The sequence below is a fragment of the Myodes glareolus genome, chromosome 3, assembly GCF_982192425.1.
Source record: "Myodes glareolus chromosome 3, mMyoGla1.1, whole genome shotgun sequence".
Lineage (NCBI taxonomy): Eukaryota > Metazoa > Chordata > Mammalia > Rodentia > Cricetidae > Myodes > Myodes glareolus.
Window position 1 is genome coordinate 10,359,360 of NC_142028.1, and position 25,433 is coordinate 10,384,792.

At 39.6% G+C, this 25,433-nt stretch overlaps 1 protein-coding gene across 2 annotated transcripts in view; it reads left to right on the forward strand.

Moving 5' to 3' along the window:
• Slco1a2 (solute carrier organic anion transporter family member 1A2) overlaps positions 1–25,433 on the forward strand; it is an 82,843-nt gene that overhangs the window by 34,012 nt on the left and 23,398 nt on the right. Inside the window, exons 2-7 of one of the 2 annotated variants that reach the window (XM_048432562.3) lie at positions 2,544–2,724; positions 4,481–4,593; positions 7,210–7,351; positions 15,448–15,580; positions 20,885–20,991; positions 24,567–24,713. In XM_048432562.3, the coding sequence (XP_048288519.2) occupies positions 4,534–4,593; positions 7,210–7,351; positions 15,448–15,580; positions 20,885–20,991; positions 24,567–24,713 (589 nt within the window). In that variant the 5' untranslated portion in view covers positions 2,544–2,724; positions 4,481–4,533. The remainder of the gene's footprint in view (positions 1–2,543; positions 2,725–4,480; positions 4,594–7,209; positions 7,352–15,447; positions 15,581–20,884; positions 20,992–24,566; positions 24,714–25,433) is intronic. The other variant, XM_048432563.3, reaches the window with a different exon arrangement.

Below are 25,433 nucleotides of genomic sequence, written 5' to 3' on the forward strand. Positions count from 1 at the left end.
TAGCCTTAACAGGTGGAATTCAGTATTTTTTTTTTTTTGATTTATGACCGGAGAAAGCTGACCAAAGTAAAATGATTTGCTGGGAATCAAACAAGAAGTCATTGTTGATTCTCCACGCCCTTTCTTGGCTTGGTATCGGTTGAAAGCATTTCAACTGGACAGCACCTAATAGGCTGCCTCTAGCAGAGACAATTTGAGGATTCCAGAATAAGGTGTTTTTCATTAGATTTTTGCTGCTATTACTTTTTCTTCCCTCTCCAGGGAGAGGACCGTCTCCTAAGGCTTCCTCATGTATGTATTATTTGCTTGACCATGGTAAAGCAAAATCTTTGATTCATCAATTCAATAGTACAGAGTAAGGGGGAATGAACAGTATGCATGTACTGATAATTGCAAACTGTGTGGATACTGAGCATGAGTGAGTGTCTTTATTCACCATGTACAGAGTTGTATTCCCCTGGGATTGAAATGTCATTAAAGACCATCAGTCAAAGGGTCTCCCCTGATCAGGGTTGCTACTCAGTGTGTATAGGGTATCAGTACTACAGGGTAGTTACTGTTCTAGAGATCGGCTTTATGGTACGCTCACCCACATACTTAGCAATTCTGCACTGTACTCTTAAAATGCTTGGGAGAGCAGACATACTGTCATACATCTTTACAATAACATAAACAATGCAAAATGATTCAGACTGTGGACTCTTTTGCCTGAGAACCAGAGTGGTGTGTTCCCACACCTCATTTGGGTGCTAAAGAAACAGAGACATGACTGTGTTGTCTGCTTAGTAAAAGTGTAACATTCGGTTTTCACGAGCACTGATGAGTGATGCATATTTGTCTGTGACACTGTGTAATCTTGGGGACAGAAGCACTGTTTAAACAATGCTGTGCTAACAAAGGCACACTGTTCATGTGACTACCCCTTACTCTGTGTACATTTCTCATTTAGGTTCAAAGTGTTCAACAGGGGACTGTTACATGATTCAGCATTGGGTTACAAAGGTTTTGTTGAATCAATGAAACAGATATTGCTTTGTCTCTTTTCCTCTATGGAAAATGTTTAAAATGCATCTGAAAGGATATAATGTTTTACACAGAAAATGTTGGTACAGTCAAGGCCCTTGTTTGTAAAACTTCTCTGACAGTGCAAAAGCATTTTGAAAGGAATCTTCAAGGCAATGATAAAAGCTATCCAGATCATTACTTAGTGTGCACGGGAGGAGACATCCAGTGATCTTCTGGGTGTTAACTCAGGCTTCTTTTGGCTAGAAAAAGAAGAGTAGATATTGAGAATGGTTATGTTTTAAGCCACTAAGGAAAAGTGAATATGGCTTTCACATGGGAGAAGAGTAAGTCCTCTTAGGGATGGGTGGGGAGATCACCCTGGGCTCAGGGATGTACAGGGAGAAAAGACAAGAAAGAGAAAACTGATGAAAGATTGTACTGTGGATGAGGAAAAGAGAGGCAGGTGAGGAGAACTGAGAGGTGGATGTTCATCTATATTTGGTGTAGATTTAAATCATGGGAGTCTCCTCTTTACTGGAAATCCATCCCTTCTGCCATTCTTTCCACCACCAGTATCAGGTCCTCTCCGGAAGTTAAGTGGTCTTGAAGTTTTGAGTCAGGGGTTTCATTCCTGTGTCTGTTCATAACTGCTTAGACAGTTCCTATAATTTTCATCCATGTCCTATGAATTTTCTTTCCTATTTCCCTCATAAGAAGTATGCTGTGCCTCAGCATATATGGTCCTATTCTATCCCAGTGTGCCTTTATTTATTTATATTTATTTACTGGAAATTTTATCCTTTCTAGGAGAAGCATAGGTTCCTAGGAATCTGGGTACCAGTAGCTTTCTGTGTGGTCTGAGGCGTCTAAAAGAACTTCACTTCTCTATACACAGGAAGCTTTTCTTGTTCTTTGTTCAATGTTGGTGCTTCATGCTGTGACTGGCACATATTAGTGTTCAGTACTATTCATTGCACCACAGGGCTGTATCTGGAACTATGGTCATACATAATTACCCTGTTGTGACTGATATTTGGAACTTTGGCAAACATTTTAAACGTATACGTCTATAAACTTAGAGCTATTCTGGATTATTTGTTAAATGGATGTTGTTTACAGGGTATTTATAAATTAGAGCTGTGGATACAGCTGAGAAATTGTCCAAGTATGTTGAAATAGGTTATCTTGAATAAATGTGAAATTAAAATATTTTGGTGGTGATGAAAACTACTCTACTTTTAAGACACAGACTAGGTAGATTGACGAGGCTAGTACTTGTGAATGGAACACAAGTCACTTTTATTAATTGCATATAAATACTAATACTACATATATTTTTTACAGGGAGGGACATTTTTTGTCCATACATAACATATAGGTCATAAATAACCATGCATAGTTCTTTGTTTACATATCTGTTCCTTTCCTAAACCCTACATTTTTTAAACCTGGATGTGCTGGATTTGTCCCCAATTGTAGACTTATTTTTTTTTTGTTGTTGTTTTTACTTTCTTGACTAAATTTCTGTATCTCTCCAGGTTTCTGTGAATCAGCAGTTGACCAGAAAACTTTTACTCTTTTTGAGACACCAGGGAAGTCTAGGAGTGTAAAGACCTTGAGAAGGAAGCCTGGCCAAACATCTTTAGTTGGCTCAGTGAGGCAGAGGTTGTGAACGAACACAACGGATGTCTTCATGTTCTTAAAGACAGCATTCTTCAAGTGAGTTCAAAGGGCATCACCAGGGTCTATTTTCTTTGCTAAAGAATCAAAAGCTTTATTTTAACAATACTGTCATTAGCTTAAGGACAGAACCTAACAAGTTCTGAGACTATCTTTAATATCACCAAAGACTAACTATAGTTATTTGCATTGGCTTTTTCTATAGAAATCAAACAAACCAAACCAAATCTTTTCCTATGGCATCATTTTCAAGATCAGCCAGAATAAAGAACTTCCTAGAAAATTTTATTATAACATTCAGCGTACTGGTTAAATTGTTTCTTTTCAAGTGGTGTGTGTGTGTGTGTGTGTGTGTGTGTGTGTGTAAGAGAGAGAGAGAGAGAGAGAGAGAGAGAGAGAGAGAGAGAGAAACAGAGAGAGAGAGACCAGTGTATATGTTTGTGTATAGGGTTTACACACACATACACACACACGTCCTTTACTGGTCCTGGGATATCTGGCCCTGCTCCTAGCTGGACATTACAGCAGGAGAGCTTGTCCCATTCCCCCATGATGCCTCCCCCACTCCACTCCCATGCTTGGGAGAGATGCCCCCACCTCACCATGGGCATGGGAGAGCTGCCTCTGCCTCTCATGTGAGGAGACTGGGTCCAGAGACCTGGACCAACCAGCTCAGCTACCACCCAGATCCACATCCTGGGCCTTGAGTTGGCCTATCCTGACATCTACCCATCTATGACATGGTGAAGTGTGTGAAGGGACTGATCTTGCAGAAAAATAACCACAGCTTCCCCATGTCTTGGGGTATCAGCAGGATATCTGAGAGAAGATTTAGTGAGGGTCCAGTGATAGTGATGTGTCAGAGGCCTTGAGCCAGACCAATGTCTCATTAAAAAGTAATGATCACTGTTCCGAGTGGCAGTGAAGCCACCCTCAGCCTACCCCTCATCTCCTTCACCTCTGCAGATGGTGGCTAAGACAGGGGAGAGCTGGCGGGCTGACCAACCATGCTACTACCTAAGCCCAGGATCACCCCAACATCCACCCCATATGTGATCTACTGGAGCCTGGGAGTGGGAGTGGGGTGGGGATGTCAGTCTGTTGGACCCAGGGTTGCAGGATCTCCAGGACACAGGATAGCAACAGGATGTCCAGGAAGAGTCCCAGTGAGGGACTAAGTGTCACTGGTATGTCAGAGATCAAGGGCCTCAAACCAGATCAATGATTTTTTTCTTTTGATAAATACATGCATGTAAAAATATATGGATAAAAGGGTTTACTGTGGGACTCACTGTGTCACACTGTAGCTTCCATGATGAGATTTCTCCCTTCTTTATTTTTCCTCCTCTTTTCCTATTATATTTCATTCTGTGGTGGGGTGGGATATGGATGGAACCAATAGGCATTCTATAAAAGACACAAAGAATAAATAAAAAAGACAAAACCAAAAAATGAACATTTCATTAGTGAGGCTTATTGGACAAAAGTGTATACTGCCCGATACACCACGGCTCCTTATGCTACTAGGGTGAATGAAGAGGTGTTAGAAAGATGGAAAAGCAGCGTATTTTTAAAATTAATTTCTTGGGGGTATGGTGCAAGGTTGAAGGGCAGATATGGAGTGACTGGCAATAGGCAGCACTGGGGGTACATGTTGTAAAATTCCCAAAGACTCAGTAAAGAATTAACTTTAAAAAAATATTTTCTAAAAAGGTACACCCCAGTCCTAAGAGAGTTTTTGTTAATGACTTGTGCAGTGAATACTTTAATTAACAATGTCTGTTCTCTTGCAAAGCCAGCAATAAGGCGTTTAAAGCATAGGCATCTGGCAACCATCAGAAGAACACCATGGCAGAACCTGAGAAAGGAGTTGTAACTCATGGGGTGAGATGCTTCTCCAAGATCAAGGTATGGATTGTTTGATGTATGCATGTGTGTATGAATGAGAGTCTTTGAAGAAAGCTTTAATAGTTCGTGTAACATTGCTACATTGCTCAGCTTACATGAAGCTTTCCAACAGAAAAGCCATTTTACCCAATTTGTTATTTTCTAGCCTTAAAGAAATTGGTTTTATAATTAGGGATGCCTGACCAGGATAATTTATCCAGGAAACTTCATAAGAATTATTTAGAGCAGTGGTTCTCTATCTGTGTGTCACCGTGACTTTAGGAGTTGAATGACTCATTCACAGGAGTCTCATATCAGATATTCTGCCTATCAGATATCTACCTTATGATTCATCACAGTAGGAAAATTACAGTAATGAAATAGCAATTAAAAATAATTTTATGGTTGGGGATCAACAGAACATGATGTACTGTATTAAGGTGCACAGTAATAGGAAGGTTGAGAAACACTGATTTAGAAGGCTTTAAAGGAGCATGGGGTTTAAAATGTTTTAGGTGTGAATTATACTGTGCTGGAATTTAGTCTGAAGTCAGAGGTCAATCCAGTGGGAGCCCTCAGGCGTTCCCAACAGAAGTTCAGGGGTCACAGCTAGGAAACAGGTCTCCAACAGAGGTTCTGTGTTGATTAATAAGCAAAAATGAGTTCATGATCAAGTCAGACAAATATTTTCTTCAAGCTTTGACAACAATACCGTAATTGTTTTGTAATAAAAAAAAAGTCCATTCTGTTAGTTATTTTGGTTGGTTTTCAGTAGTTTAGAGACTGGTGTCCTTCTCATAGTTCCAAAAGCAACTTTGTGTAATCACCTATGTGAACATGTATTAACCCAGGAAATCTGAGCACTGCCCTAGTCTCTGCAGAGCCCCTCCCAGGCTCTTCTGTAAGCCATCCAATCAATCACAAGCTCACTTACTTTATTCACATGTAGTGGACTCCATACACTAATGTAAAAGAGAGGAGGCCACAGACTCAGCCCTGGGATGTGTGTTTTTACCTGCAGTGATGCATGAAATACTGACACCCAGCCCCTCAAGTTATCCTTCAATTCTCACATTCTGAGGAGCCCAGAGCCCCTGGACCTGAACCTTTGAAAGATGTCTACTAGATGTGTCACTTTGAACAACTTGTACAACGTGTTTGTACTTTAGTGCATTCCATCTACGTTTTAAGTCCTATGTCTTAAGATAAAAAAATCATTCTGAAACCTGTATGTGTGTGTGTATCCCTCTCTGTGTGCATCTATGTCTCTGTATGTTGGTGAGTGCTCATCCTTCATTGCCATCCTATACGAGTGGCATGAGGGATTATACCCAGATGCTCACACACACCAGGCAATTCCTCTGTCCCTGATCCCTACCATCTTCTCCAATTTAACATATTTCAATTACTTTAAATTTATGTTTTATTTTATGTATATGGATGTTTTCCCCCATATAAGTTGTTGCCCCACTTGTGTGTCTGGTGTCCTTGGAGGCCAGAAGAAGGTGTTGGATCTCCTGGAACTGGAGTTGTAGGTGGTTTTGAAACCACCTAGGACCATTTGACCACCCTAACATTTTAGACAGTTCTAAAGTCAGAGAAGTCTATGTCTAATTCAGACGGGCGCTAGGAATGGAACACAGGTCCTCAGCAAGAGCAGAAAGTGATCTTAACTGCTGAGCCCCATCTCCAGCATAGCTTAGGAAAATGATGACTATTGTGATTGTAAGTTACCAATATAATTAGCATTTATAAAGAAATATCATCAGATACCATATACTGTACTTCTCAAAGTTTTTCTTTGGTTACTATCTTTGTTAAGATTTCTATTGCTGTGTGGACATACCATGGCCACTGCAACTCATAAAGAAAAACACCGAGCTGGGGCTGGCTTATAGCCTCAGAGGTTTAGCCCATAATCATCATGGTGGGAAGCATTGGGGCATAGTGAAGATATGGTTCTAGACAAGGATCCAAGAATTCTACATTCAGGTTTGCAGGCAATGGAAATAGAGTGACACTCTGCCCAGTTAGAGCTTCTGAAACTTCAAAGCTCAACCTCAATAACACATTTTCTCCAACAAGACCACAGCTACCAATAGTGCTACTACATGGTGGCCAGGCATTCAAGTCTATGAACTTATGGGGCCATTCCTGATCAAGTCAGCACAGTTACTTTGGAGTTTAACAACAGTATATACTGGTGTGCAGTTTACGGGAAAATGTTAAAACCATGAGTTTTATAAGTCAAAACTTAGAGGTGATTGTTTAAAAAGAATTAGACTTCTCCGACTTTAGAACTGTATAGAATGTTAGGGTGGTCAAATGGTCTACAGTGCCAAACTGAAGCTCCTGCTTCTTAAGTTTAGAAAATAATCATTAAGAAAAGTGTCCCTGGACAGGGGATATGATGGCCTTAATGACCTTCAATCATGAACACACTAATGACCTTACCAGGCACCAATGGTTAGCTCTTACCCAGTGTCTCCATTGGTGGCTCTGGTTAAGGTACATGGAACAAAAGAATGAAACCAAAACTCATGAATCTTGCAATGGGACTGTGAAGAATGAGGGTGTTGATGAAGAAGAGAAGGGGGAAAATTGCCTCTCACTTTTTCTTACATGTTTTCTTCCTAGATGTTTCTGTTGGCATTGACATGGGCTTTTGTATCCAAATCACTATCAGGAACTTACATGAATTCCATGCTCACACAAATAGAGAGACAATTCGATATCCCCACATCTATAGTTGGATTTATCAATGGGAGCTTTGAGATTGGTGAGTTATTTTTACATTTACTTGTCACTATATATTGACATTCTCTCATTTCCTACATTAGCTATTTGATACGACTGAGCTACACGTTTCCTGGTGTGATTGAATAGCCTGATCACTTGTGAAGATGAGGATGCTTCCCTGTGTTTGAGTTGGGTCAGATACACTTACTAAGGAGAATGAATACACTTTAATCTCTATTTTGGGTGATGAACTGGGATGTGAAAGTACAAAGGGAGAAGGAGGAAAAGATGCCTTCTATAAACAAAGTGCCTCTCATCTCTAGTTTAATCATAATTTTTACTTCAATTAAACTTCAGTTTACTTTAATTCAACATGAAATTGCCATAATGTGTTCATTGAAAACAGCAAAATCAAAACAAATAAACAAACAAAAAGCCAAACCAAACCAAACAAAACAAAACAAAACAAAACAAAAACAATAGAATGCTGAGGTGGTTAACCCACAGAGGATACTCTTGTCTGTCTCCCAGGATCAAACTCCTTAGTGCTTGCTCTACCATCCATATCCTAAGCCCCACAGTGCAGTCAGAATGAATGCCTTACACAGACATTACACAGATTCTAGTGTAATGTCTTAGATGTAGCCAGTGCTGTCCATTGGTGATCCAAGGTCTATGGGACACACTGCGCTCGGGAAGCCAGTCTCCTGAAGGAGTAAAGGTTTTCCATGTGGAAAAATGGACAGCTAAATGTGAAGGAGAGATTTGTGCAGAAGGCGAAGCATCAAATAGTTTGTGCTGGGATGAAGTCAGCCTAGTGTTGTAGGAAGGAGGAAGAATGCTTTTCCTTTCAAACATTAGAGATTTCAGACAGGATTCAGGAGGAGTACAGCCATAGACTAGAAAGATGCACAGAGAGTTCAAATCTCTTAAGCACATTTATCAAAGGCCTCTCTGTCAGAATGGGCTTCACACTGAGTTTCTTTAAACCTGAACTTTTTCCTAAACCAAGGAGCTGAATTTTGAATTTGACTTTTTGACTTCAGTGATCTAGGCCTAAGACCCAGTTGGGTGCTTAGGACTCTGACCTTTTCTCTGTTTAACAGGGTCTAAGTAAAGATATGACAATAGAAGCAGGAATCCAACTCGACCATGTTGAGCAAAAAGGGTGTTTTTGAACAGTGAGTTAAAAAACATGAATCCATTTGACTCTGCAAAGAGCAGGCATGAGAACAGAGGTCAGAGGTGATGTGCAGTTCAACACCTGATTTTGTTTCCATTCCCAAGGGCTAGATAATCCTGACTAGAGCCCTAAATATTCTCCACAATGGAGGAGAACCTTCCCTCAGGTCACAATATCTATATCTGTATCTATATCTATATATTAAAACTATGCACAAATTATATTTCTAATTATATATAAAAACAACACACAAACCTCCTAAGCACCCATTCCTGTGTTCCTTTTTATTCTTTCCTTTTTATTTTTTTTAAAGAAAACAGACTATCTTTTTTCATTATGCATAGCAATACAAGTTCCCACTCCCTCTCCTCCTTCCATTCCCTCCACACACACACCCCCCACCATCTATTTCTCAGAGAGGGTAAGGCACATTGCTTTGGGGAATATCCAAGGCCCTTCCTACTATATCTAGGCTGAGCAAGGTATCCATGCAAAGAGAATAGTTTCCTAAAAAGCCAGTACAAGCAGTAGGAATAAATACTGGTGCCACTGCCAGTGGCCCCTCAGTCTGCCTCAGCCATGCAACTGTCAACCACATTTAGAGGAACTAGTTTGGTCCTATACTTGTTCCTTCCCAGTCCGACTGGTGTTTGTGAGCTCCCAATAGCTCAGGTAGACTGTTTCAGTGGGTGTCCCCTTCATGGTCTTGACCTCTTTGCTCATAATCTCATTCCTCCCACTCTTCAACTGGACTTTGGGGACTCAGTCAAGTGCTCTGATACAGGTCTCTGCCTTTGTTACTATTAGTTGCTGGATGAAGGTTCTACGGTAGTATTTAAAATGTTCATCAGTCTGACTACAGGGCAAGGCCAGTTCGGGCACCCTCTCCTCTATTGCTTAGGGTCTTAGCTGGGATTATTCTTGTGGATTCCTGGAAATTTCTCTAGAGCCAGGTTTCTTGCTAGTCCCATAATGGCTCCCTCAATCACAATATCTCTTTCTTTGCTCTCATCTCTATCCTTCCTCCATCTCAACTATCCCATTCCCTCAAGTTCTCCTCACCCCTCCCCTTCTTTCCTTCTCTTCCTCTCTCACCCTCTCTTCTCCCCCTATCCCCATGTTCTCAATTATGTTAGGCAATCTTGTCTGTTTTGACTTTCCAGGTGGATCTATCTATCTATCTATCTATCTATCTATCTATCTATCTATCTATCTATCTATCTATCTATCTATATTTTAGGGTTCACCTTATTACTTAGCTTCTCTAGGATCATGAACGATAGGGTCAGTATTCTTTGTTAATAGCTAGTGTCTCCTTATGAGTGAGTACACATCATATTCATCTTTTTGGGTCTGGGATAACTTGCTCAAAATGGTGTTTTCTAGTTCTATCCACTTGCATGGAAATTTAAAAATGTCTTTTTTTTAACCACTGAGTAGTAATCTAATGTGTAAATATGCCACACTTTCTTTATCCATTCTTTATCCATTCTTTGGCTGAGGGGCATCAAGGTTGTTTCCAGGTTCCTGCTATTACAAATAATGTTAGTATGAACGTAACTGAACAAATGCCTTTGTAGTATGACTGAGCATCTCTTGGGTATATGCCCAAGAGTGGTATTGCTGGATCGTAAGGTAGGATGATTCCTAATTTCCTGAGAAATGACTATACTGATTTCCAGAGTGACTGTAGAAGTTTGCATTCCCACCAGCAATGTGTTCCCCTTACTCCACATCCTTTCCAGCATAAGCTATCATTGGGGTTTTTGATCTTAGTCATTCTGACAGGTATAAGATAGTATCTTAGAGTTGTTTTGATTTGCATTTCCCTGATGGCTAAGGATGTTGAGCATTTCCTTAAGTGTCCTTCAGCCATTTGAGGTTGTTCTGTTGCAAATTCCCTGTTTAGTTCTGTACCCCATTTTTAATAGGGTTATTTGGAAGTTTGGTGTCTAATTTCTTGATTTCATTATATATTTTGGAGATCAGTCCTTTGTCTTATGTGGGGTTGGTGAAGATCTTTTCCCACTCAGTAGGCTGCCTTTTGGTCTTATTGACTATATCCTTTTCTTTACAGAATCCTCTTAGTTTCAGGAGGTCCCTTTTATTTATTGTTGCTCAGCATCTGTGCTACTAGTGTTATATTTAGGAAGTGGTCTCCTGTGCCTATGCGTTAAAGGCTACTTTCCACTTTCTCTTCTATCAGGTTCAGTGTGATCAGATTTATATATAGGGCTTTAATCCATTTGGACTTGAGTTTTGTGTGTGGAGATACAGATCTATTTTCATTCTTCTTCATGTTGACATCCAGTTATGCCAGTACCATTTAATGAAGATGCCTTTCTTTCTTTCCATTGTATGACTTTATCTTTTTGTCAAAAATCAGATGTTCATATGTGTGTGGATTAACACCTGGGTCTTCAATTCGATTCCATTGGTTAACCTCTCTGTTTTTATACCAATACTAAGCTGTTTTCATTACTGAAGTTCTGCAACAGAGCTTGATGTCAGAGATGGTGATGCCTCTAGAAGTTTCTTTATTATACAGGATTGAGTTTTTTGTTTTTCCATATGAAGTATATGAGTATTGTTCTTTCAAAGTTTATGAAGAATTGTGTTGGAATTTTGATGGGGATTGCACTGAATCTATAAATTGCTTTTGGTAGGATTGATATTTTTATTATGTTGATCCTACCTATCTAAGAGCATGGTGAGTATTACTCCAAGATATTTTATGTCATTTGTGACTATTGTGAAGGGTGATGTTTCTCTGATTTCTTTCCAAGCTTCTTTATCATTTGTATATAGGAGGGCTACTGATTTTTTTGAGTTGATCTTGTATCCTGCCACAACACTAAAGGTATTTATCAGCTGTAGGAGTTCCCTGGTAGAGTCACTACCATATCATCTTCAAATAGTGAAAGTTTCACTTCTTCCTTTCCAATTTGAATTCCCTTGATTTCATTTGGTTGTCTTATTGTGATAGCCAGAACTCCAAGAATTATGGTTGAATAGATATAAAGAATGCACAGCCTTATCTTGTTCCTGATTTTAGTGGAAAAACTTTGAGTTTCTCTTCATTAATTTGATGTTGGCTGTCAGCTTGTTGTATATTGCTTTTATTATGGTTAGATATGTTTCTTGTACCTTGATATCTCCAAGACCTTTATTATGAAGGGGTGTTGGATTTTGTTGAAAGTTTTTCAGCATCTATAAATATGATCATATGGCTTTTTTTCTTTCAGTTCACTTATATGGTGGGGTATATTGACAGATTTTTGTATGTTGTACCAGTCCTTTATCTCTGGGATGATGCCTACTTGATTATGGTGGATGACTTTTTTTTGATGTGTTCTTTTATTTGGTTTGCTAGTATTTTATTGAGTATTTTTGCATCTATGTTCATGAGTGAGATTGATCTGTTAATTCTCTTTCTTAGTTGAGTCATTGTTTCAGTATCAGGGTAACTGTAGCTTCATAATTGAGTTTGGCAATGTTCCTTCTGTTTCTATTATGTGGAACACTTTGAGGAGTATAGGTATTAGTTCTTTTTTGGAGTTCTGGTAGAGTTTTGCACTGAAACCATCTGGCCCTGTTTTCTTTTTTTTTTGAGGGGGAGGCTTTGATGACTATTTCTATTTCCCTGCAGGTTATAGGTATATTTAAATTGTTCACTTAGTCTTGATTTAATTTTGATATGTGGTACCTACCCAGAAAACTGTCCATTTCTTTTACATTCTCCAATTTTGTGGAGTACAGGTTTTTGTAATATGACCTAATGATTCTTTAAATTTCCTCAGTGTTTGTTGTTATATCTCTCTTTTTATTTCTGATTTTTTATTTGAATATTCTCTCTTTGCCTTTTGATTAGTTTGAATAAGAGTTTGTATATCTTGTTGATTTTCTCAAAAACCAGGTCTTTGTCTCATTGATTCTTTGTATTATTTTTTTCTATCTTATTGATTTCAGCCCTCATTTTGATTATTTCCTGTCTTCTACTCCTCCTTGGTGAGTCTGTTTTCTTTTGTTCTAGAGCTTTCAGGTGTGCTTTTAAGTCACTAGTGTGAACTTCCTCCTCTTTCTTTATGTAGGCACTTAGTGTTAGCATAGATTTCATAGTGTCCCATAGCATTGGGTAAGTTGTGATTTCATTTTTGTTGAATTTTAGGAAGTCTTTAATTTCTTTATTTCTTCCTTGACACAGGGGTTATTCAGTAGTTCACTGTTCAATTTTCATGATTTTGTAGGCTTTCTGTAACTGGTGTTGTTGTTAAATTTTAACTTTAAGCCGTGGTGAGCAGATAAGATACAGAAGGCTACTCCAATTCTCTTGTATATGTGGAGGTTTTCTTTGTTATCAAGTATGTGTTCAATTTTAGAGAAGGTTCCTTGAGGTGCTGAGAAGAAGGTATATTCTTCTGGGTTTGGGTGGAATATTCTATAGATGTCTGTTAAGTCCCTTTGAGTTATGACATCCGTTAGTTCTCTTATTTCTCTCTAAGTTTCTCTCTGGTTGACCTGTCCATTGGTGAGAATGGAGTGTTGAAGTCTCCTACTATTAGTGTGTGGGAGTTGATGTGCGATTTAAGCTTTAGTAATGTTTCTTTTACATATGTGGGTGCTCTTGTATTAGGAGCATAGATGTTCTGGATTGAGGCTTCATCTTAATGGATTGTTCCTGTTATGAGTATAAAGTGTCCTTCTCTATTTCCTCTGATTGATTTTCGTTTGAAACCTATTTTGTTAGATATTAGGATAGCTACACCTGCTACACTTTCTTAGGTCCATTTGGTTAGAAAACCTTTTCCCAACCCTTTACTCTGAGGTAATGTCTGTCTTACAGGTTGAAGTGTGTTTCTTGTTTACAGCAGAAGGCTGCATCATGTTTTTGTATCCATTCTCTTAGCCTGTGTCTTTTTATAGATGAATTGAGTCCACTGATATTAAGAGATAATAATGACCAGTGGTTGTTAATTCCTGTTATTTTTCAGTGGTGGTTGTTGTGTGTTTCCCTTCTTCAGGTTTTGCTGGTGGGAGATTATCTGTTGTCTATGTTTTTGTGGGTGCAGTTAGTTTCTTTGGGTTGGGGTTTTCCTTCTAGTACTTTCTGTAGGGCTGGCTTGTGGATATGTATTGTTTAAATCTGATTTTGTCATGGAATATCTTGTTTTCTTCATTGATGGTGAGTGAAAGCTTTGCTGAGTATAGTAGTCTGGTCTTGTATCTGTGGTCTCTTAGTGTTTGTAGCACATTTGCCCTAGATCTTCTGGTTTTCATGGTTTCCATTGAGAAGTTGGGTGTAATTTTGATAGGTCAACCTTTATATGTTACTTGATCTTTTTCCTTTGCAACGCTTAATATTCTTTCTTTATCCCGTGTGTTTTGTGTTTTGGTTATTATATGGTGAGGGGACTTTTTTTGAACCAGTCAATTTGGTGTTCTGTAAGTTTCTTGTACTTTCATCGGAATATTCTTCTTTAGGTTGGGAAAATTTTGTTCTGTGATTTTGTTGAATACATTTTCTGTGCCTTTGAGCTGGAGTCCTTCTCCTTCTTCTATCCCTATTATTTTTAGGTTTGGCCTTTTCATAGTGTCCAGATTTCCTGGATATTTCGTATTAAGAATTTGTTTGATTTAATGTATTCTTTGACCAATGAATTGATTTTCTCTATGATATCTTCAACACCTGAGATTCTCTCTTTCATCTCTCATATTCTGTTGGTTATACTTGCTTCTGTAGTTTTTGTTCACTTACCTAGATCTTCCATATTCAGAATTCCTTTGGTTTGCATTTTCTTTATTGCCTCTATCTCAGTCTTCATGTCTTGAATTGTTTGCTTTACCATTTTGATTGTTTTTTCTTGCTTTTTGGGTTTATTTGAGGAATTTATTAATTTCTTCCAATTTTTTGTTCATCTTTTCCTTCATTTCTTTAGGGGAGGTTTTCATTTCCTCTTTAAAGGTGTCCATCATCTTTATAAAGTTTCACTTAAAATAATTTTCTTTTGCTTCTTCTGGGTTAGTATTATCAAGACCTCCTGTTGTTTGATGACCAGGTTCTGGTGTTACCATGTTGCTTTTTAGTTTGTTGGATTAATTCTTGCATTGGTGCCTACCCATCTCTTCTTTCAGTTTATGCTGGCAGTGTCTGTGCGTCTTGCAGTGGCTGTCTGAGTCTTTGGGAATTGTTCTTGGTCTGCTCTGCACTGTTAATAAGTGTGTTTTAAGGAGCTTCTGAGGTCTCTCTTAGTCTACTCTCTTGGTCTGCTCTCCTGGTTCACTTTCTTGATCCACTCTGTGTAGTCACAGCTTGTGCTTTAGAGTTCCTTTCTTGGTCCTCTCTGCAGAAAACTCTATTGCTGGCTGACAGGAGAGGCTGAGGTAGGTGGGGGAGAGGCCTGGGGTTCTGCTCCACTATGGAGGGCCTAGAGAGTGGAGTGTCCTGCTGGGTGACTGGTGACTTCTCTTTGTCCTCTCTGTATTGTAATAAGCTGTGTGTTCAGAGTTCCACTGAGGTTGCTGGAGAATAGGAAAGTTTGAGGGCAGGATGGAACTTTTAGTTTGCAGAGTCTGGTGTATGGGGGTGGGAATTGGAGCAGTGTACCTTCAGGGAACTCTCCTGCTGGCTGGCTAGAGAACCTGAGGCAGTTGCCCCACTACAGAGGGTCTAGAGTGTGAGGTGTCCTGCTGGGTGGCTGGTCACTCACTTCTTGGTCCTCTCTGCATTGTAGCCAGCTGTGTTTCAGAGTTCCCCCGAGGTTGCAGGAGGATAGGCAAGTTTGGGGGCAGGATGGGACTTGTAGTTTGTGGGATCTGGTGGATAGGGGTGGATCAATTACTGTGCTCTTAAGGTGGTTATTAAACAAGAACCCTAAGTGCAAATGTTGGAGAGGCTGTTGACTATGATGTGATGATACTTTACTGAAGCAAGCATTCTCATTTTTCCCTCCTAGGAAACCTTTTGTTGATTATATTTGTGAGTTATTTCGGAACAAAACTGCACAGGCCCATCATGATTGGTATTGGATGCGTAGTTATGGGCCTAGGGTGTTTCTTAATATCACTACCTCATTTTCTGATGGACCGGTGAGTATCCCAGTCCTTGATGATATTTTATATTCAACTTTTACTTACAGGAAATGAGGCTCAGAGTTTTCTCTCTGGGAGGAACAATGCAATCCCAAAATACAGAATGCTAATATGGAAATTAAAAAATATGGTCTGCACTTTGCTGGTATGATTTGTGGATCTTGTAACCTTGGTTCCATTTAAGGTCCCATCCTGTCCATTGTAAAGTGGGAATTTGAGACACCTCTTTTGTGAAGTTGAGAAACAGCTTTCATAATATTGAGACACATGAATAGATTCTCTGAACCTGCAAAAGCTTGTGTTAAGTTCTTCATCAGGACTATTTAGACATTCCAGTTACAAAGTGACTACAGTGTGATGTAATCATGGGGCATTAGGGGATAGATCAGTGTCAAGGGTGTTTTAATTTTCCTGTTTACCAATGACACTTAAAACAGAAAATTGTAAAAGTAAAGTTATGTTGAGTTATCTCTTACTCCTTTCCTGCTTGCTGTGGCAGGGGGAATGTTTTCTGTTCTTTCTTTTGTTTGCCTGTATATCTCATTAGATTTTAATACCTTAATACTAAGTGATGTAAAACTAATATTTTCTACCATAGAATTATGTTATTCTTTGTTATAGAATTCAATTTTTACCTAAATTTATTACTTGGCTCATTTTCCCCATTTGGTTGACTTTTTTTGTGTCTCTCATTATCTCATGGGCCTCTCAGTGTCTGGTAGGGTGCACATCCCTCACCATAGGTCAAGGACTTCAGTGTTCACCTGGCCACACCTCTTGCTATTGTCTGTTCCATTCCACCTGCCTCTGAACTACAAACCTCAAACCGAGCTCAGGGCCATTTCCCTGTAATTCTCCATCACTCTTTTCCTTATGAATTTGTTTGACTTTCTTCTTCCATCTTGTTCTTTCTCCTGCTTCTCCTCTATGCTTCTTAATTATTTCTTTATTCTGTCTTCCCTCTTGTTGTTAAGATCTTATATCAGTTTGATGTGTGTCAGTATTTTACTCACATGTGTATAGATGCACCATGTGTATGTCTGGTGTGCACAGATTACAGAAGTATATTGAATTCCTTGGAACTGGAGTTACAGATGGTTGTCAGTTACCATGCAGGGGCTGGAAATATGAACCCAGGTCCTCCTCAAGAGAAACAAGTTCCCTTAACCACTGAGCCATCTCTCCAGTCTTGCTTTTCTTTTTTTTGAGATAGGGTCTTGCTATGACACCCAGGCTTGTACAGTATTATTGTGTAGCTCAGGCTGGTCTCACTCTTGGTGATCCTCCTGCTTCAGCCTTCCAAGTGTTGATATTTCGCTCTTGATTACTCACAGAAGGATCATCCTGCCCTCTGTTTTCCTCTTTACTCTCCCTCACTTCTTTCTGTACACAAAAAAATTCCCTACAGCCTTTGGAGACATTGCCTCAAAGTTAGTTTGCTTTGGAATTGAAATCGATATTCTAACTACTGTGACTGGTTTCTCTTTTATCTCCACAGTCTGACATTAATGACGATTGGTTTAAGCCCTTTGCCTCCTCAGGTGCCTTCAGTCAGGGCATTTTGTAAAGATTTTTGTTCTCTTTTCTTCTTGATATCTTCCTCCTGCTTCTCCTCTGCAGCTTCTATTTGAGCACAGGCATCCTAGATTTCATTCACATCTTGCTATTTTTCTACTTACACATCTTTTAATCTCTTGGGGGGACTTCCCAGGAGGTTTAGCTTGTCATCCAGGCTCTTCTGTGGGCTTGTCACTTGTCTTATCGTATCTCTAAGGTTTTATTGTCGAGGACACTTTCTTACCTTGAATATCTCCCTTGAGGGAACATCTTGTTATTTTCTCAAGAACTCAGCGTCTTTTCCCTTGTGACTTTCTTCATTCTTGTCCTTTGACTCTGGCTCCTTCACATGGAGCTTTTGTTTGTCTTTTACTTACTGTAATAGTACTGTAATAGAGTGTCCCCCACAAATGGTTCTTGGTTATTTTTCCATATTTAAGAAAGGATAACAACAGAAAGCTAAGTAGTTATTCTGTATACAAGTATAGACTTAGTTAATGGGAGACTTTGGTGTTTTTCCGTAGTATGAATCAACAGGTGATTTATCTGGGCTGGGTGGTGATGAGAAGGACTGGGTGGTATTTGATCTGGACTCACTGATTTTGAGCTGTCTCAGAAATGTGTGTAACTTGTAATCCCAGGCAGGAATTCTCTGCACTTACTCAAGAGGTAGAAAGTTGGCTACTGGCCAGAAAGGAATGGGAGCATCATCTTTAGTGTGCAGAGTTTTAAAACAGTACCATCCTCCTCTTTGTCCTCTGTGTCCTCAGTTTTCCAGTTCGGATCTTCCCCTACCTATAAGCATTTCCACTTGGAGAGATTGAGGATTAGTCTGAAGACCTAGATATTCCTTGTTTCTTTGTGTGCCCACTGGGTCCTGAGTGAGGAGTCTCTTCGTGCATCTTTTAAAGGAGACTGGAACATGCCCTGTTGCTTCCTGAAACATGATGGTTACATTTCCTTTGCCTTCTGCTTCAGTAACCATTCTTACATCCACATCCAAACCTCAAGATTTTACTGAGTTTAAGTAGCACACTTTTAGTTTCTCATTTATGGTTTTTTAATTTTTAATTATTTTGTGTTTTATAAGTTTTGGTGGGGAAGTGTGTGTGCTTTTATGTGATGTCAGGAAACAACTCTCAGGAGTAGGGTTTCTCTGCCTACCCTGTGGGGTGCAATCTAGGTTGTCAGGCTTATAAAATAAGTATGTGTACCCTTGGGTACATCTGGTATCTCACAAGCCTTTTATTTTTATTTTTTGAAACAGATTCTCCTGTAGCTAAGTGTGGCTTCAAACTCACTCTGTTGTTAAGGATAATGATGAACTTCTGATCCTCTTGGCTCTGTTTCGTGAGTGCTAAGATTATAGGCACAGTCCACTGTTTCTGTTTTTATTTTGTGCTCAGGATCAAACCCAGGATTGATGCATTTCAGGCACCGATGTAACAATTGAGCAACATCCCCATATCTAGATTTCTTTATCCTTGAGGAAATGAGATTTCCTTTTTTATTTTGAAACCATTTTTTTTTGTCATTTTATTGTCGGTTGAGGAATAAATGAACCTTGAGTGAACAACTGACCTTTAAGTAGATAATGAACTAAATGAAGGATATTTTATCTTCTCAGTTGTTTTTTAAGGGAACCAAAATTTTGTGGATGGAATTTAAAAATTATTTTTTTTACTTTTTATTCTGTTCAAATCAATGTCAAGAAATATTCAACAATTATTATGTTTTCCCACCTTCTCCCAAAGGTGAGAGTACTTTTTGAAATTGACCTGTCCTCATGGGATTGTGACTAGAAAGATGTATACCTTTGTCTACACTTCACTGGCCACCTCTGTGGGTACATTTAGGCAGTTGTTCTAAGGGAAAGTGATCCTGATTTCTGTGCTATATTACACAGCATAGAAGTTAGCATTTTGGCATGCATAGTTTCCTATTCATGCAGAATTCAGCAGCCCATGGTTTCCTCTGGTTGTCTCTTTTTTGTGTTTTTTAAAAACACTTACAAATAAGTCAAGCATACCTACATTGGAGAGCATTAGATGGACATATTCTCCTCTACTGATGCACTCTGCCATTTCTTCCTAGGACAAGCTGATCCACGGTGATTTGAGCAAGTTAAATAACCGTAGCTTATTAACACTTTTGGTCCATGACACTGTGCTGTCAGGAGATGGATTCTGTCATGTCTTATTATGACATGAAAAATTTTTCTTCTGTTGGAGATAGTGAACACATTGGAAAATGATTGTTTTCTCAGTAAAGGAGGGTGGGAACCACAGCTCAGAGAACACAGAGCAACTGTCTTGATTTGTTGTGTTGTTTTGTGTCTCTCTAAAGCTTTTATCTTCTCAACTTTACTTTAGTGAGTCTCTTTCTTTCTCTTGCTTTTGTTCTTTATCTCTCCCTAATTATTTCTAGGAAATAGTCATTTAGAAATCACAGAGAGGGCTGAAGAGATGGCTAAGAGCACTGGCTGCTCTTCCAGAAGTCAATCCTCCGGAATCACTGGGTGGCTCACAACCATCTATGATAGGCTCTGATGCCCTCTTCTGGCAAGCAGGTATACATGCAGAGCACCCACACAGTAAAATATAAATAAGTTGATATTGGTTACTTATTTTCTTCATTCAGATGGTTGCTTGTAGTAGGAGTCTGCTTGTTTGTTTCTGACTGCCAAGACCAGAAATAATGACTCAGAAACTGTATTAGTTAAATCACTGCTTGGCCTATTAGCTCCAGCCTCTTATTGGTTACCTCTTACATTTTAATTTAACCCATTTCTATTAGTCTGTGTATCGCCATGTGGCTCTGGCTTACAGGCAAGATTCTGTCTGGCATCTGTCTCTGGTGTCTCCTAACTCCGTCTTCTTTCTCCCAGCTATTAGTGTAGTTTTCCCCACATAGCTCTGTTCTGCCCTGCTATAGGCACAAAGCATTTTTTTAAATTAATCAATGGTAATCACAGCATACAGAAGGGAATCCCACATTAGTTGTTTTAAATCTTTCTTTCTTTCTTTTTTCTTTCTTTCTTTCTTTCTTTCTTTCTTTCTTTCTTTCTTTCTTTCTTTTTTCTTTTCTTTTTTCCTTTTTATTGAGAAAAGAAACCAGGCCGGCTTCTAACTAACTGAATAGATGAGCCTTGAGCTTCTGAGTCTCCTCGCAAGTGCAAGGATAACAGGCATAGCTCACCATAGCCAGTTTACTCAGTTATAGAGTTTAAACCTAGAGCTACCCGTCCACCCTAGTGATACAGATCTCTTCCTTCCTTCCTTCCTTCCTTCCTTCCTTCCTTCCTTCCTTCCTTCCTTCCTTCCTTCCTTCCTTCCTTTATTTCTGTATGCATGTGTATATGTGTATTTTTGTATGCATGCATGCATGTTGCCTCTGTGTATCTGTATGTCTCTCTGTGTGTGCATGTGTTTACATATGCATGGTGAGTGTAGGTGTTCACATATAGAGATCAGAGGACCACTTCATGGAGTCACTCCCCTCCCTCCACCTTTATGTGATTTCCAGGACTGAGCTCAGGGCATCAAGCTGTACATCAAGCTGTTTACCTGCTGAGTTGCTCTCTCTGGCTCTGTAATGGGATTAATGATGGTTTGAATGACTGCTGTAGAAACATGTCTGCGCAGGCTCTGGATGCTGTGTTTTCAGGGAAGCAGGAGTCAGGGATCTGCAGAGACTATAATTGCCTTCAAGTCCTCATGGTTAATGTTTCCTGTGTCCACACAGATACGAATATGAAACAACGATTTCATCTTCAAGCAACTTGTCCTCAAACAGCTTCTTGTGTTCAGGAAACAGAAGTCAGACCTTACTGCCAACTCATGATCCATCAGGTGGACTAGTGCTTCTTATTGATTTCTGCTCAGGGACAGGGCCACAGAACACTTTTATGAAAGGCTTTGAATGTGACACTGGATTTAGTAGGCACCTAAGACAAGGGAACAAACCATATTTCTCTCTTCAGGGAAGGGAGTTGTCTATAATAACACAGAACACTCTGCGTCCTGAGTTTGAATATACTTATTAAGACTCCTCTGCTTTTTTAAAAATTTATTTATTTATTTATTCATTTATTTATAAAAAATTTTCACTTCCTCCCCTCCTCCCAATACCCTCCCATTCCCCCCACTCTCTCTCCTCCTCCTTCTCCAGTCCCAAGAGCAGTCAGGGCTTCCTACTTCCCGTGGGAAGTCCAAGATCAGACTCCTCTGCTTTTTAAAGTGGCATTTAGACACAAGATTTGATCTCTATGGTGGGTCTAGTTTGGTTTTCTGTTGTTGTAATAAAACATGGACTAAAAGGAGTTTTTCTAGCTTACAAACTGTAGCCCACCATGATTGAAGCAAAGGCAGGAACTTGGAGAGAGAGAGAGAGAGAGAGAGAGAGAGAGAGAGAGAGAGAGAGCGAGCAAAGTAGAGAGCACCAATGAGTCTTGTATACTGGCTTGTTCAGATATGTCTCTTATACAGCCTAAGCCAATCTGCCCAGGCCTGGTACTGCCCACAGTACTGTTTGCCATATTTCATGAATTATCAAAGAAGGAAATGTCTCATAAACGTTTTCACAGGCCAGTCTGATGAAGGCAGTTCCTCAACTGAGATTCCTTCTCTGGTATGTCTAAATTTGTGTAATATTGACAAAATCTAGCCATCACAGTGATGCAAATAGGAAATGTAGTCAGAAAGAAGCTTCCTCCAGTCATGGCTGTGCGTCAGATACACCATGGGAAAGCAGGTGTCTATGTCACAGTTCAGAATTCCTGGGTTAACTGGAATGTGTCTTTCAGTCTCCATTTCCCTCTTTAACACAGACATTACTTTACATTTCAACCACACAGTGGTTCCCTTACTTCCTATGGGCTCATGCACTGTGGTCCTGAATCCTGTCCTTCATATGCTGTATTAGTAACTTTCCCATCACTGTGATCAAAATCCCAAACATCTCAAGGGAGGAAAGGTTTGTTTTCACTCACTGTTTTCCATTTCAGCCCATGATCACTTTACCCCATGTTTATGGTGACATGAGTGTTGGCTGATGCTCTTCTTCATTTCCTGGTGTGATGGGGAATGGAAAACAAAATAGAGGAAGTGGTGGGATATAGTCTCTGTGGACATGCCACCCTGATAACCAGCTTCCTCCAATTAGGGTCACCTCTTACCTTTCATTACTTTGCAATAGTGCCTGTCTCATGACCCCATCAGATTAGTCCATTGATGGTTATGTCAGAGTCATAGTGACCTGTCTTTGTATATGCCTCAGAGACACAGTCAGATATTGTGTAAAAGTACTCACTGTATGTCCTTGTTGCTTTTCTTTGTTTTTGATGGAGCACCATGACCAAGGGAACTTATACAAGGAAGAATTTATTGGTGATTATGGTTATAGCGCAGTGGTTCTCACCCCTACTGATGCTTTGACTCTTTAGTAATATTCCTCGTGTTGTTATGGCCCCCAACTATAAATTATTTTCATTGCTACTTCATAACTGTATTTTTTCAAATGTCTTAAATTATAGCATTTATCTATGTTTTTAGATGGTTTTAGGTGACTTCTGTAAAAGGGTTATTATCCTCAAAGGAGTCATGACCCATAGGTTGAGAACCACTGTTCTGGAGGGATGAGAATCAATCAGGGCAGGAAGAATGGCAGCAGGAGTAGGAAATTAGAAGCCCCCATCTCAACTCTAAGCACAAGGCAGAGAATGCAAACTGGGGTAGAGGGTGAGGCTTTGAGCTCTTGAAACTCATCTTTAGTAACATTCTTCCTCCACCTTCCCAAACACCACCAACAACTGGAGACTACGTGTTTCATACCACAGCCTTTGGGGACATTTCAGTTCAGAGCACCACACCATTCCTACAGAGAGCCTGATTGGTTCCCAGCACTAACATCAGTTTTATACAATCCCTGTCAATTCAATTCTGGGGAATTGGGTGACCTCTTCTAGTCGTCTTAGATACCTGTACACACAAGGTGCAATATGATCATATGTGTCTGTACACACATTTACATAAACTTTTAAAAATTATTTTTAGAGTCACATATGCCAAAGAACCTAACACATCTTCTGAACATTCAGTCTGGGACTGTGTCAGCATGATCACCTCAGGCCAGAAATGCTCCATTTTATGCTAGATCCATGCCACAGAATTTTCAGCAGTTTCCAAGGTTTAGATTGTCACTGTTCTCAGAGAGTCTGTAGAATAAAATAAGAGAGTCAAAGAGCAGCCATCTCTGAAGCTCTGATCCACAGAAATCTTCTAAGCAAACACCATGAAGCAGTGACCTCCATGCTAGCCTGTTCTCACTTCCTGAACTGACCTTTGGAAATCCACCCCTTGTGCTCCTTGCATATTGGTGGATAAGTTAAAAATTTCCTCATTTACAGAGCACCTGGAAAGTACTTGAGTCTTCCAGTATCTGATGCTTTCACTTCTGCCCTAGAAAAGGGTCGAGAGTCTCCTTGTGATCTGTAGACAGAAATCATCATGCTTATCAAAGATAAGGATCTGAATACATAGAGATGAAAACTGATTTTACTTTAATCAGACATAAGTAAGAGTTAGACCTCATGATCCTGTTGTGTTTAGGACATTTATGGGCAGTCCCTGACCTGTCTGCAGCTCAGAGTACATTGTCCTTCACTTCCCTGAAAACACAATGCCAAGTGTCCCTAGGGAGTGCAAGTTCATTTAGCTTAGAACAAACTCGGAAGGTGTGTGCAAACCTTCAAAGATTTCTCCTTTTGCCTTTCAAGTCCAGTTGGCCTAGTTTGAGTTATTCTACTGATTATCTGCTACTCGATTCATTGGAGTATTTGATTGATAGCAAAAGATGGAATCTCTCAAAATATGATTAATACTCAGTTAAAATATTTAGTTGCTACAAGGTAATTCAACTTCCATCAGTCTTCTCTGTGTTGTGACAGTACAGCATCAATTGTCAGAGACATATGGACCTGCGTGCTTTGCTTTCCTTCTTCAAAGCTGTGGAGAAATGAGGCAGTACACACATGAACTTACTGGGTCCATTGATTTGTGGAAAACTGAGTCCCTGATGCGAAGGAAAGTCCTAATTCTTTCTCTTTTCCTATTTCTTTAGTGTAAATTCTCACAACCAACGTGTTGTCACTAAACACTGAATTGGGAAGAGGTATTTATCTGTAGAGTCATCTTTCCACACAAGTGGAAAATGTTTCCAGCATAGCACTTATACTCTATTGTTAAGTAGTCTTTCAAAGTAAGTAGTAGAGGTGACTTACAGATTCAGACAGCATAGTAAGCAAGGGGAATCACTGACTGGTCACCTGGGCTTGTGACCTGAGAAAGGCTTACAGAAATTTTTGAATTAATTGTCAGTACCACTTGACTGTTAAAATATTCACTAATTTTCTCTTGTTTTCATGCAGAGTGTGTGAAAGAAATTAAATCACTAATGTGGATATATGTAGTAGTGGGAAATATTATCCGTGGAATTGGTGAAACTCCCATCATGCCCTTGGGTATTTCCTACATAGAAGATTTTGCCAAATCTGAAAACTCCCCTTTATATATTGGTAAGTGCCTTAGTTAGGATTTCTATTGCTGTGATGGGACACCAAGAACATGACAACTCTTTTAAAAGAAAAACATTTTCAGAGGTTTAGTCCATCATCATCATGTTGGTGTGCAGGCAGACATGGTGCCATATCCCTTCTGTCTCTAGTCCCTAGTGGCAGGATTAAAGGCATGTGGCTCCCAACTACTGGGATTAAAGGTGTGAGCCACAACCGCTTGACTCTCTTTCTCTTCTAGACTCAATCTTGTATAACCCAGGGTAGCCTTGAATTCACAGAGATCCACCTGCCTCTGCCTCCCAAGTACTGTGATTAAGGGTGTCTATCAACACTGCCTGGCCTCTATGGCTAACTAATGTGGCTAATTCTACTCTGATCTCCAGGCCAGCTTTATTTGTTAAAGCACAAACAAATCACCACAATCCATGCTGCCACAGACTGTACTGGGTAAGAAAGCTTCTTTTGCAGTGATGTTGATGGCTGCAGACTCACTGTTGAGAATGAGATACATAGAAGACTTCTGCCACAGTCTCTTTTCCCTAGAACTACCCTTCCCCCAAAAGAAGAGAAACAGTCTGGAGAGGAAGCCATTGAAGAGGACTCTTAAAATTTGTGATAGGGATCCTGAAGTGTAGCTCTTCAGTCAATGGGTTCTGACAGGAATAGGGGTAATGGTTGTCCTCCTGATGATGTGAAGATCCAAATCCATGCCCTGTCTCG